At 35.2% G+C, this 14,495-nt stretch overlaps 1 protein-coding gene across 8 annotated transcripts in view; it reads left to right on the top strand.

Moving 5' to 3' along the window:
* Positions 1-319: 319 nt before the first annotated feature.
* LOC109559666 (natural killer cells antigen CD94) overlaps positions 320-14,495 on the top strand; it is a 37,031-nt gene continuing 22,855 nt past the window's right edge. For 4 of the 8 annotated variants that reach the window (XM_070790122.1, XM_070790121.1, XM_070790118.1 and 1 more), the window contains exon 1: positions 4,710-10,118. Coding sequence is in view for 4 of the 8 variants with exons in the window: in XM_019961557.2 (XP_019817116.2) it covers positions 537-543; positions 1,422-1,514; positions 1,649-1,699; positions 3,200-3,244; positions 3,401-3,552; positions 4,307-4,410; positions 5,193-5,313 (573 nt within the window). In the remaining 4 variants the exon portion in view is untranslated. The other 4 variants (XM_019961559.2, XM_070790123.1, XM_019961557.2 and 1 more) reach the window with 4 other exon arrangements.

Genomic DNA, 14,495 nt, shown 5'->3' with positions numbered 1-14,495 from the left:
ATTTATCTATCTTTATTGTTAAGTCACATTCAGGGGAAAAATAAGCTAACATATTTCATGTGCTTCATGTTTGACACGAGGTAAATAATAAACATTTTTTACGAATAAAAATGGAAAATTCTGTGCAAATTTTTTTGTACTAAGTAAATTTTCCTTTGGTTTGCCCATATATTCCATTTTCCAAGTAACTCTTTAGATGACTTTGATGTTTGAACATTAAAAAAAAACTTTCCTCTGACCTTATTTTGTGATAGTCAAATGGTCTGCATTATGAGGTTCAGTGAGAATTTCCTGTATTGCGGTTCCAGAAGCATTTTAGAAGATAGCGATTTTACTGCTTCTTGTTCATACTACACATCCTTGTCTCGTCAGCAGAAGATACAAGCACATGTTGATTCACAGTTCTTCTTTTTTAAAATTTCTTCACAACTTTTGGGGTTTTGGTAGCCTCCAGCTTAGCTCCATGGACTAACCTCACTATCCTTGAACAAGCATCCACAGTGCCTTATCTGCGTCGACATTAGACAACATCTCACATGGCAGGTATGTGCAGCCCAAGTCATAAAGTGAAAAAATAAAAATAACCAAAAATATATCTCATGGGTATGGCTAATTTTGGGCAACATGTTAAGAAAAAATGTGTACAGTTTTAAGTTTCTCATATATTAGCACTTTTTAATTTCATTTTTCTGATTCTTCACTCTGTCACTTAGAGATGATTTTGTGAAGTATTCTCAAAACAGATTTAAAGAGTGGATTTTGACCAGGATAGCTCTAAATTCTGATTGAGATATAAATTTACCAGGAAAATTATCCTAGGTTTTCCTACCTACCTAATGGGAATCATGTGCTCCACCTTGTGATGCTTATGTTGTTGTTACTAATATAAGTTTGTTATCAATATATCAGGGTTATCCTGGTGGCTCAGACAGTAAAGAGTCTGCCTACAATGAGGGAAACCCATGTTCAATCCCTGGGTTGGGAAGATCCCCTGGAAAAGGGAATGGCACCCACTCCAGTGTTCTTACCTGGATAATTCCATGGACTGAGAAAACAAGTGAGCCACAGTCCGTGGAGTCGCAAAGAGTTGAGTCCATAAAATGGAACTTAGTGCCTGTTTGTCTCTTTTTACTACAGATCTCTAAGCTTCTTTTCAAATTAAAAAGTAAATGGTAAATACATTGTACTGAGACAGAACTGATAAAGAAGAAAAGGTACTGAAAATCTCAATGAAGAACAAAGTACATCATATTGAAATATTGGTATTGGATAGACTTCTCAATGGACTGTCTTCATTTTCAAACATTTTACTGGCAAAATGGGTTATCAAACCAAAGAACCTTTTGGATTCTCTCACTGGTTTCTGCCTTTAAGAACTCCTGTATTTGATCTTTAAATTATTATCCCATCTTTCTTTATAGCTTTTCGGACCACTGCATGGAGGTTGATCTCTGGGGTCTTAGGAGTAATATGCCTTGTGTTGATGGCTGCTTTGGGAGTTCTGTTAAAAAATTGTAAGTTTTCCTAGTCAAGATCAAAATTGTCATGAAACTATCTTATAATAAAAGTTTGATTTTTCTAATGTGGAGTATTTTGTTATTTCATAAAACAGTGTCTGATAAAGTAAATTTCTAATCATTTCTTCCAGCACTTACTAAACGAAGTGTTCAGCCTGGACCCTCTGCAGATCTTCAGGAAGGTAGAGCTCCTACTTTGGAAATCTTTCTTGTTGATAAAGAATAAAATAAGAAGTTTCCTGTTTTTCTCATACAGAAGCTTGATGGAATATTATAGTCATCAAAACTTGCCTGCTTGTTGTAGGATAGTCTTCTTTCATTGTTCACATAAGAATTTATTAGATTTCATCAAATAAGTATTATTTGTATATTTAAATAATAAGGAAAATATTACCCTGAAAAAAATTTTTTCAATGTGAAGTGTTCATGTTTAAGTAGCAAATAAAAAATACATTATATTTTTATATTTATATTATATATATACAGGATACTTACATTAAAGTAAATATTATAGCCAATCCTAATTACCTTATTGTGTTTGTTTATAACCCATACATTTATATCTCTTTACCTTTACCTCTGCTTCTTCCATAACTCAGAAAGCAGCATGGAGATTTTTGCAGTTCTAAACCCTACTTAACACTTAACCTGTGAAAGTCAGCTCAAAGACCTAGCTGTTGTTTTTTTTTTGTCTCAAACACTCTCCAAGTTGTTTTACTATCTTCTTTGTTCGTATAGCATCTTCATTCATATTTTTTTTTCCTGAGCATTTTCCTGGCTTTATTAAGATACAATTAAGATAGCAATTGACAAATGATGTTGTATAAGTTTAATGTCTGCAATGTGTTGATTTGATGTACTTATTACTATAATATTATTACCACTGTAGCACTAGCTACTGCCTCCATCATGTCACACAACTATCATTTCTGTTTGTGGTAAAAACATTTAAGAACTACTCCTGCAGCAATTCACGAGTATTTATACCACAATACTGTTAGCTCTAGTTATAATGGTGCACAGTAGATTCCCAGAATGAATTCATCTTCTAACTGAAAGCTTCTATTTTTTTTTTTTAATTGTTTTTGGCCTCACCTCACAGCTTTTGGGATTTTAGTTCCACTATCACAGATTGGACCCAGGTACTCAGCAGTGAAAGCACTGAGTTTTAACCACTGGACCACCAGGAAATTTCCATGTACCTTTTGACCAACATCTCACTATTTCCCCCATATCTCAGCCCTTGTTAACCACCATTCTACTCTACACCCTCAAAATTGTTTATTTGACAAAGATTTGAGTGCCTGCCATGTCATAGAACTTTTATCACCAAGGATGGTCAATACTGAAGACACCATCACTAATATATTTGGTGGTCAGACTTCTGGCTAATCATATTATTTATCATCATTTTGAAAATAAAATATGCAGAATTTTTCTCTCAGAAAATATGCTATAATTCTTTTTTCATTTTAATACTTCTTTCATCTAGTTTACTTTTAATTACATAGAAAAAATCAGCTTTGGATCACTGCCTTAAAAAGGGTTCTTCTAATCACCTCACATCCTACAATCTGCTATACTGTTTATTTGAACACAGTGAATTTCTTGTGTATACTTACCCAGATTAGCATTAAAAATAGTTCATAAAGACTAAAATGTATGCAATTCTCTCTCTCTAGAATATAATCTCCATGAAGAAGAAGAGTCATGTCTGGGTTGTTTAGGTAAATATCTGCTGATGTGTAGTGTATGCAGTAAATTCTCAAAGAATATTTGTAGACACAATTAATAAATAACAAATGCTTTTTGAATGAGAAAGTAGCACTGAAAAGAAACTGGATCTCCAATGTCATCAAGTCATGTTTTATTTTTTCTCTTAGGATCTGGCTGTTATTCTTGCCAAGAAAAGTGGATTGGCTACCAATGCAACTGTTATTTCATTTCTAATGAATTAAAAACATGGAAAGACGGTAGGGATTTTTGTGTTTCTCATAATTCCAGTCTACTTCAGATACAAACCAGAAATGAACCGGTAAGTATTTAATTCTTATTTTCTACATTTTATTTGACCCAGAAAAATATATTATCTATACTTTGATTCAAGTCTTTAATCAGATAGTAAATGGATGATTATATTTGAACTAATTTCCTATACTTTGAAACCACCATAAAATTGAGCCAAACTTTCTTTAAGGTTTACATTATAGGAGTGCTGACAGATAAAATATAAGAAAGTGTTTAGAGAGTATTCAAAGAAGAGATAATAGGTCATTAGTTTTATTCCAAAAACTTTAAACTTTTAGTTCAAGTGAATTTATAACTGATTTTGTAATTATACAACATTTGCTATCACTCAGGTATAATGTGAAATGAATATGTAGAATATTATAAAATAATAACCCAACTCTTAATAAAAAGTTCTGTAGCTTCCTGAAGAAACTGTGGTAAAGATTTATCCCTCCAGACGCGGTTGATTTGGGATCAGATTTGATTATTGATCCCATTTGAAGGAAGTGTTCCATGAAAACTCTCATACCTTTTATGACATCTTTCATTCCTTCAAGAAGTGAGATTTTTGTGGGGTTTTTTTTCCCTCCATAAATGAATGCGCTTGATGAATGAGAAATAGTAGGCATGTGACTGACTCCTTTTCCCAAATTAGAAGTTAAAAATTATTTTAGTGGGTATAATTGAAAAACTGATGTGGACACTGGCCCCCTTAAAAGTACGTGATTCCTAGAGTAGATTCAAAATAGATTAATATGTTGGTCTCTGTTTCCATGCAGGCTTTTATGAAGTTCAGTACCAGTTTTTACTGGATTGGGCTTTCTTATGATGAAGAACATCATGCCTGGTTGTGGGAGGACAATTCTACTCTCTCCCAAGATCTGTAAGTTTCTGGTACCAAAACCTTTTTTCCTGTTCTTTTTGAGTTTATCCTTAGATCTGATCAGAGAATTGAATATCCAGAACCATTATAACTAAGGTATCCTATTTTGGGCATGAAACTATAAAAAAGAGAATAGATACAACATAATAAAATTTTTAACCACATCCACAGCATCCAAGTGTTTGCTCAAGAGCTTTCGACATATGGTTTTGTTTCCTGCCTTGGTACAAGTACTTGGATATGTATGCATATGTACAGAATCTCACATGTATGAAAGCAGTCCGGAGAAAACAGTATGTCCATTATTTTTCTTATTCTGGTGGAGACTGATATTCTCAGCATTGACCCATGTTTCAAATATTCTGGGTTTATTTCCTGTATATTTATAAGCTTCAAATCTCATTTTCATTCTTAAATATGAGATTTAACAGCATCATACATTGAGAAATTTTATAATCTGATTTTTTCTTGGACTAGACTTAGTTAATACATCTTTAATTAACATAGAAGCAAAGAATAACACATATCAAAATTATTAAAAACAACAACAAAATCAAAAAATCCCATCTCAATGCTATTGATTATTGAGCATACTGTGTTTTGGTAACATTGTACTCTGAAATTGTGAAAAATGACTTGAATGAAGAAGATAATGACTCAAGATGTAATATCTCATTCAAATGCTTTTAAATGTTCCCTAATTCTATCATTTAGCAAGAACAGCATCCTTGAACCTTTTCATTTCCTGTTCTTGTATATTAAAATTTTCTTCTTCATTGCAGACTTCCTTTCCTTAAATCTGTAAATCCAAAGAACTGCATTATGTATACCCCAAGAGGAAGGATTTTGGATGCACACTGTGAAAAGAAGTTTCGTTATATCTGTAAACAACAGCTTATTTAGATGTTTCTTGGGGGCAGAAGTGTTGTGCAATGGAAATTCAGTATTACTTAGAATGGTTACAAATTGTATTACCTACCTCTGGGATCTTTGAAATTTCCCAAATTGTGTTTTATCAATCATATACTTTTCATGTATTTGAAAATATATATTTAAATTTTTTATCACTATACAATTGGTATATAACATTATGTTAGTTTTAGGTATACAACATAACAATAACTAAGACAGTATGCCTAATTCATCAACATATATAGTTACAATTTAAAATTTTGCCCTGTGTTTTAAAATTGATGAAATTTGTGTACCTACACCTGAAATTATAGAGTTAAGATAAATAATTTAATGAATGTTCAATGTATATGGTATGGATTTAACAATTTATGCATCTATTTTTGGAAATTATCTCTGCTGAAATTTAAATAAAACTTAATTCAGGCCAAACAATATATATTAACATCATATTAGTTCTTTGTATGGTGTGCTAAATTGGAAAGTCCCATCCTCATCTTTTTTCCTCTGAAAGTAAAAATAATTTTAGTGTTTGTTTTAAGTTTTTGGTGAATATCTATTCATCTATAAATTCTAATTTAGACCTGAACGTGCCATATAATAATTTCTTCATATGTATCACAAGGGTTAAGTAACACATTTGTGTGTCTTATCTTGATGCTACCAAGTTCTGCAGAACAATTGGAAAGTTATATCCAAGTATGTGATCTTACAAGATTGCCTTCACATTTTCCAAGGGGAAGGGGAACCCAAGCTCTGATCACATGAATATACAGTCTTATTTTTTGTTTTTTCAAGTATCTTTCTTGCCTTATGCTTCAGATCAGATCAGATCAGTCGCTCAGTCATGTCCGACTCTTTTCGACCCCATGAATCGCAGCACGCCAGGCCTCCCTGTCCATCACCAACTCCCAGAGTTCACTCATACTCACGTCCATTGAGTCAGTGATGCCATCCAGCCATCTCATCCTCTGTCGTCCCCTTCTCCTCTTACCCCCAATCCCTCCCAGCATCTGACAGTAGAAAAAGCCACTCTTACATGTGCATTTAAGATTTCAATTTCTGATCAATCCCCAAGATCTTTTCCTAAATGGCATGTGGTAAAACACTGGACATTTAGTATTTAAGAGGACAGGGAGCAAGCAGGCTTTTTTATTGAGGGGTTTCTGAGTGGGTCAGTGAAGGGAAGGGAACATGATGAGTTGTGATGCTTGTGACCTGAATAGGTTTTTTCCGACCTCAGAAATATCAAAACCCAATTCCCTCTTTTAAAAAATAACTGTTGAATATACATCTAAAGAAATTTGTACTGACATCTCTATTTGTGCTCTTCTTTTGTATTTCAATTAAATGATTATAATTAAGAGCTCAAGGTTGATTTTCAAAATACAAAGAGTCAGGAAGAGATAAGAACCTCTCATGTTTTATTTCTCAAAATACAATTATAATAGTAATACAACTTGAAACCTTTGTTCTTGTATGAAGATTGACTTAGGAAAAAGCACTTAGGTTATACTATGAAAAACACAGGATAGCTGTAACATCTTTCAGGTATTTAACTTGGACGTGCATTGCACTTTCTACATATTTAAAATGTTTTGCCTTTGCTGTCTGTGTCATTTTTGTAACAATATAGTTTTAAAATTGCATTTATAAAGATCAGTATAGACAAGCTTATTAAGAAAACAGTTTTCTGTTCCAATTGTCCAATCAATCTGTCCTCTTCCTACACAAAAAAATTTCCTCTGAGTATTTTGCTTGTTTGTTTGTTTTTCCTAAGGAGAAAAAATGTAGGAAATATATTTCTGCATAGGATATGCATAGATCTAAGTTTATTTTCTATGCAGGAAATAATAGAATTTTCATAATTTTTGTCAAGGATGAATATCAACTGTGTTCTTATAGCTACATTCAGGCATAGGTTGAAATTGCTATGCTAACATCATCACTCTATGAATTTTACATAGTTCAATCTTTTTTTTTTTTTTACTGAGAACTCATGAAAATTCATTACAATATCGCAAGAGCAATGAGGAAACAGAAGGTGTTAAATGTTACAGATTATATCTAATTTCAAAGAATAATCTATTTCAAAGTTGTCTTCACTGAGAAAGGAAAATTCCTGTTGCCTTCTAAAGATAGCTGAGAGGTTTTCTTCAGCTCCCATATCATATCCATATCATCCCATATCATATCCATATCATCAGCTCCTATATCCCATATCATTTCAGCTCCCATATCATTTCAGACTGGGAGCTAACTGAGGTTCAGATAATGAAATACTTATTGCAAAATTCAGACTTAAATTGAAAAAAGTAGGGAAAACCACTAAACCATTAAGGCATGATCTAAATCAAATCCCTTACAATTATACAGTGGAAGTTAGAAATAGATTCAAGGGATTAGATCTGATAGAAAGAGTGCCTGAAGAGCTATGGATGGAGGTTCGTGATATTGTATAGGAGGCAGTGATCAAGACCATCTACAAGAAAAAGAAATGCAAAAAAGCAAAATGGCTGTCTGAGGAGGCCTTACAAAGAACTGTGGAGGGAAGAAAAGCTAAAGGCAAAAGAGAAAATGGAAGATATACCCATTTGAATGCAGATTTTCAAAGGATGGAGAGATAAGAAAACCTTCTTCAGTGATCAATGCAAAGAAATAGAGCAAAACAATAGAATGGGAAAGATGAGAGATTGCTTCAAGAAAATTAGAGATACTAAGGGAACATTTTGTGCTTAGATGGGCTCAATAAAGGACAGAAATTGAATGGACCTAACAGAAGGAGAAGATATTAAGAAGAGGTGGCAAGAATACACCGATGAACTGTACAAAAAAGATCGTCATGAGCCAGATAATCACAGTGGTGTGATCACTCACCTAGAGCCAGACATCCTGGAATGCAAAGTCAATTGGGCCTTAGGAAGCATCACTACAAAGCTAGTGCAGTTGATGGAATTCTAGTTGAGCTATTTCAAATCCTAAAAGACGATGTTGTGAAAGTGCTGCACTCAAATGCCAGGAAACTTGGAAAACTCAGCAGTGGCCACAGGACTGGAAAAGGTTAGTTTTCATTTCAATCCCAAAGAAAGGCAATGCCAAATAATGTTCAAACTACCACACGATTGCACTCATCTCACATACTACAAAGTAATGCTCAAAATGCTCCGAGCCAGACTTCAACAGTACATGAACCATGAACTTCCAGATGTTCAAACTGGATTTAGAAAGGCAGAGGAACCAGAGATCAAATTGCCAACATCCGTTGGACCATCGATAAAGCACAAGATTTCCAGAAAAACATTTAATTCTGTTTTACTGACTGTGCCAAAGCCTTTGACTGTGTGGATCACAACAAACTATGGAAAATTCTTAAAGAGATGGGAATACCAGACCATCTGACCTGCCTCCTGAGAAACCTGTATGCAGGTCAAGAAGCAACAGTTAGAACGGAACATGGAACAACAGACTGGTTCCAAATTGGGAAAGGAGTATGTCAGGCTGTATATTGTCACCCTAATTATTTAACTTATATTCAAAGTACATCATGAGAAATGCTGGACTGGATGAAGCACAAGCTGGAAACAAGATTTCTGGGAGAAATATCAATAACCTCAGATATGCAGAAGACACCATGCTTATGGCAGAAAGTGAAGAACTAAAGAGCCTCTTGATGAAAGTGAAAGAGGGGAGTGAAAAAGCTGACTTAAAACTCAGCTTTTTCAGAAAAAATTCAGAAAACTAAGATCATGGCATCCAGTCCCATCATTTCATGGCAAATAGATAGGGAAATAATGGAAACAGTGACAGATTTCATTTTGCGGGGCTCCAAAATCACTGCAGATGGTGACTGCAGCCATAAAATTAAAAGATGCTTGCTCCTTGAAAGAAAATCTATGACCAAGCTAGACAGCATATTAAAAAGCAGAGACATTACTTTGCCAGCAAATGTCCATCTAGTCAAAGCTATGGTTTTTCCAGTAGTCATGTATGGATATGAGAGTTGGACTATAAAGAAAGCTGAGTGCTGAAGAATTGATGCTTTTGAACTGTGGTGTGGAGAAGACTCTTGAGAGTCCCTTGGACTGCAAGGAGATCTAACCAGCCCATCCTAAAGGAAATCAGTCCTGAATATTCATTGGAAGGACTGATGCTGAAGCTGAAATTCCAATACTTTGGTCACCTGATACGAAGAGATGACTCATTGGAAATGACCTTGATGCTGGGAAAGGTGGAAGGAGAAGGGGACAACAGAGGATGAGATGGTTGAATGGCATCACTGACTTGATGGACATGAGTTTGAGCAAACTCCAGGAGTTGGTGATGAACGGGAGGCCTGGCTGCTGCAACCCCTGTGGTCACAAAGAGTCAGATATGACTGAATGACTGAACTGAACTGAACTGATAATTTCAGGGCATTATCATGTAAAGTGCTAGCTTAAAGAAATGTTACTAGTCATCCATGGCAAAGTGTCCTTCTTACTATTGGCCTCATCATATTAATTATAGTCAATCCAGGACCATCTGACTCATTTCATTGTTATTAATTTTTTCTCCCACTCTTACCTGAATTATGTTTCCTTCATCCTGAAAATCTCTTTGTACTCCTTGGGATGGGAACAATTCCTTTTATAGAAAGGTTTTGCACAAAAATTTTGTTTCTTTCTGATATGATGTTTCTGATATATTCTCTGTAGGAGTCACTTACTTTTATTTTGATTTCTGCTTTTTGCTCTGAAATGGGCTGATTTGGAAGGATCGAGGTGAATGACTATCTCACTGTTGGATATAAAGCAAAGGTAAGAGGGTAATGAAATGTGTGAAAAACACACACTATAACAAAACTGTATTTCCATAAGTCATTTCAGTCTTTCTTCATTTAATTCTGTCACTCAGAATATGTTACTCATTACCCTGAATGCATGCAATATGGGTTATGTATTGATGGCTAACAAATTATACGTAGAAACCTAAAACCACACATGTTTATTTTCTCTCACTATCTGTGGATCTGGAACTGGACACAGCTTAACTATAGCCTTTGTTCAGGGTCTCACTAGATTGAAACCAAGTTCTTGGCCAGGTGGTATTCTCACCTAAAACTCAAGAGTCCTCTTTCAAGCTCAATCAAGCTTTTGAAAAAAATTTGTTCTGTATGTTTGTAAGACTAATACCCATAGCTTACAAAGGACTCCTCTCTGCATAGATAGTCACACCAGGGTTACTTTCTTCTTCAGGACAAGGAATAGCACCCCTGACTCCTCTCTTTATCATGTCTATGTCTCTTTTGGGCTTCCCTGGAGGCTCAGATGGTAAAGAATCTGCCTGCAATGCGGGATACCTGGGTTGGATCCCTGGGTTGGGAAGATCCCCTGTAGGAGGGCATGGCAACCCACTCCAGTATTCTTGCCTGGGGAATCCCCACAGACAGAGATGCGTGGTGGGCTACAGCCCATGGAGTCGCAAAGAGTTGGACATGACTAAGTGACTAAGCACAGCACTCTTTTAATTGTTTCCCTTATGAGGTCAGGTGTCCCCATAATAATCTGTCTTTTGGTTACCTGAGAGTTGACTAATTTGGAACTTTAATTACATCTGAAAAACAGCTTTATTTTGGCCATTTAATGGAATCTAATTACAGCAGCATCCCATCATATTCACAAATCCCCCCTGTAATTTAGTTGGAAGGGATTATATAGGTGCACACCAGGGAGTGAATACTCTGAGGGTCATTTTAGAGCTCTGTTACCACAACAATTTATCCCCCAAAACTATGCTGTAACTGCTACTCCATTGTTTATTGAATTTATATACTGCCCTTTGATTCCTCATAACTAAGAATTTAGTTCAAATGTGTCATGATAAGTAATCTTTTCAATTGCAATATATTACCTCTAAGTTTTTCTATTGTTGTTGTTGAGTCCCTAAATCGTCTGACTCTTTTTCAACCCCATAGACTGTAGCCAGTCAGGCTCCTTTGTCCGTGGGATTTCCCAGGTAAGAATACTGGAGTGGGTTGCCATTTCCTTCTCCAAGGGATCTTCCCAACGTAGGTATTGAACCCACATCTCTTACATTGGCAGATCAATTCTTTACCACTGAGCTGCCATGGAAGTGACACCTAAATCTGCTTAATGAAATACAGTTATTTTACAGCTGGACTCTTTGCTTACCTCCAGAAAGACTTGAGAATTGTTTATTGGCTGTTGGCCATGATAAGGGCAATTAGTTAACCAACCAAGTAACTAATTAACTCATGACTAATGATGAATTTTTTAAAGCTCAGAATTCCTGAGTGGAATGTATGACCAATTTGTTTATTGATAACGTAAGCTTGAAGTACAGAGAAGGCAATGTCACCCCACTCCAGTACTCTTGCCTGGAAAATCCCATGGACGGAGGAGCAGGGTAGGCTACAGTCCATGGGGTCACTAAGAGTCGGACACAACTGAGCGACTTCACTTTCACTTTTCACTTTCATGCATTGGAGAAGGAAATGGCAACCCACTCCAGTGTTCTTGCCTGGAGGATCCCAGGGATGGGGGAGCCTGGTGGGCTGCCGTCTCTGGGGTCGCACAGAGTTGGACACGACTGAAGCGACTTAGCAGCTTAGCAAGCTTGAAGTAATGAATTAGATATTTAATCTTCACTATGTGAACAGTCTCAGCAGAAAACTGCCTGAGCTGTCCTGTAACCAAGTTTCCACACACATCCATCAGCATAAATACTAGCAGTTTCATCCAGAGAGATGATGAATCATATCTTCAGACAAATAAGAACATTGGGTAGCTTGTTTCTGGATGTTTCTTTGAATTATCTTTCTCCTGTTGTCTTATATTCACTGCCTTTATTAAAAGCTTTACATGAGTATTCTCATTGGAGCCTTCAATTTGTTTCAATTATCTAAACCTGGAAATCTTTGGAACATTTAAACCAACTTTTTCATTTCCATAATTTTGGAACTTTTGAAACATCTTTTATCCTAGTGTAGGGGTTGGAAAACTTTCCCTAAAGAACTGGATAGTAAATATTTTCAACATTGTAAGTTAGTCTCTGTTGAAACTTCTCAACTCTGTGATTTGTAGTGCAAAAGAATACATAAATTAATAGTTTGACTGCATTACAAAAGCACTTTATTTTCAAAGACAAATGATTGGACAAATGTTCACCAACCCCTGTCAAAATGTGTAAAAGAAGACTATATGGACATCAGTGCTACTCTGCACTTCGCTTTATCCTTTTCCTGGTTGTATCTTACCAGTTGTAAATGTACTTACAAATTTTGCTGTATAAAATCAGTTGTATCTTATTAATATCAGTCTGTACTACCTATTATAAAACCTGCATTATAAAATCCAATGTGACAATCTTCCTCTGTATGTTTTTACTTTATTGAGCACAATAAAATGGTTAGACTTGCATTTTTTCCAGCCATTAAAAGCTCCTTTTGTTTGTTAAAACAATAAATAATAACACAGTGAGAACACAGTGAGGCTATAAGAAAGCAAATGCATACATGGAGAACATAGCTGCCTCAGGTTATCATGTTAGATGCTCATTCACTGCGAACTCATGAATCTTCCATACAGGCTTTTAGAGGTTATGAGTGTGGAATAAATTTGAAGTAAAGATCTGAAAGAAAGAGTACTGTAGTAAATACTACCAAATCCTCAGTTTTATATAGCAAAGATGGTTGCTTGATTCCAAATATCCCTCGAACTTCCTTCTCATTTGTAAAAGCAATAAAGGAAACAAATAAAATGATAAAAGATCCATGTTCTTTCATCATCTTCATAGACGGAGCACCACAACCAACAAATTATCTCTAGGTAGAAATACAGCAATATTAAGGAGTTCTTGCTCCAGTCTACCACTGAATGCTTATGGTGCTGGTTAGGGAAATTAGTCCTTAAAATTGTCTATGAGAAAGTGAAAATAGAGAACATAGCTTAAGTGTAGACACAATGAACCTATAAAGATAAACCTGCAACAGTAAGTTCCAAAATACTTAACAAAGGTTGAGACTCGGTAGTTTATAAAACTGGAAAAAGGTTTGAAATGGAAGACAAGAAGTGAGAAACTTGGGAAAGCATTTTTTTTCCTTAGTATTTTTTTTTCCTATTATCTGAGAAACAGGTAATACACATAGGGTGATATCTCATAGAGCTGTGAGTACAAAAGCAAAGATTTAATTTGGAGGATTTAAGACTACTGAGGAAATGAAAGACAAGAAAGACATCCCTTTGGCCTCCCTACTTCTATCGCAATATACCATCCAGGAAGGAAACTGTCAAGAATAGGGCAGAACTGACAGAAGAGGGAGCTCTCTAACTAGGAACCTTAACCATTAAGTAAATGCACTTGTGCTCAGTCTCTCAGCATTGCCCTACTCTTTGCAAGCCTAAGAACAGTAGCCCTCCAGACTCCTCAGTCCATGAAATTTTCTAGGCAAGAATACTGAGGCGGGTAGCCAATTCACTATTCCAGGGGATCTTCCCAATTCAGGGATCCAGCCTGCATCTCTTGAGTCTCCTGTATTGGCAGGCAGATTCTTTACCACTGCTGCCACTTGGGAAGTTCTATTAGATAAATAGGAGTAGAAAAAACAGATTTCATCTATATAGGCCACTTTAAAAAATCAAGAATGTGAAATATAATATTTTTACCTACAAAAAGTCATCCACCTAAAAAAAGGAAACAACCATAAGGCTAAAGAAGACTATATATGTCCCACAAATTAAATTAGATATTTTCATACAGTCATGAAAAGAAATGCACACACACACAAATATTGAAATAAAGCAGAAGTTAATGATGCTCAGGAAAGCAATAGAGAGCTAAAAGCTAAGAGATGAATTAAGATTTATAAGGTAAAAGGAAGCAAAAAAAAGCAATGGATGAAATCCTGATTCTATGTACCTATAAGAATTATATGACAAAGAAAGACATTTTATAATGATAAAAGCCAAATGCTACCGTGAAGATTAAATAATACTGAATTCATCTAGGAAATAACAGTGAGTATATAATATAAAAATTCTAGGAAATGAAAGAAGAAATACATAGTAATGTGTTCACAAAAAGTGACTTAACAGGTCACTCTGAATATAAAACAGAAAGTTTGGACAAAAAACAAGCTATATTACAGATGATGTAAATGATATAGTCAATGTGGT

This window comes from Bos indicus, chromosome 5 (assembly GCF_029378745.1).
Source record: "Bos indicus isolate NIAB-ARS_2022 breed Sahiwal x Tharparkar chromosome 5, NIAB-ARS_B.indTharparkar_mat_pri_1.0, whole genome shotgun sequence".
Classification (NCBI taxonomy): Eukaryota; Metazoa; Chordata; class Mammalia; order Artiodactyla; family Bovidae; genus Bos; species Bos indicus.
Note: the sequence above shows the minus strand (reverse complement) of the source record. Positions and strands in the feature narration are given on the sequence as shown.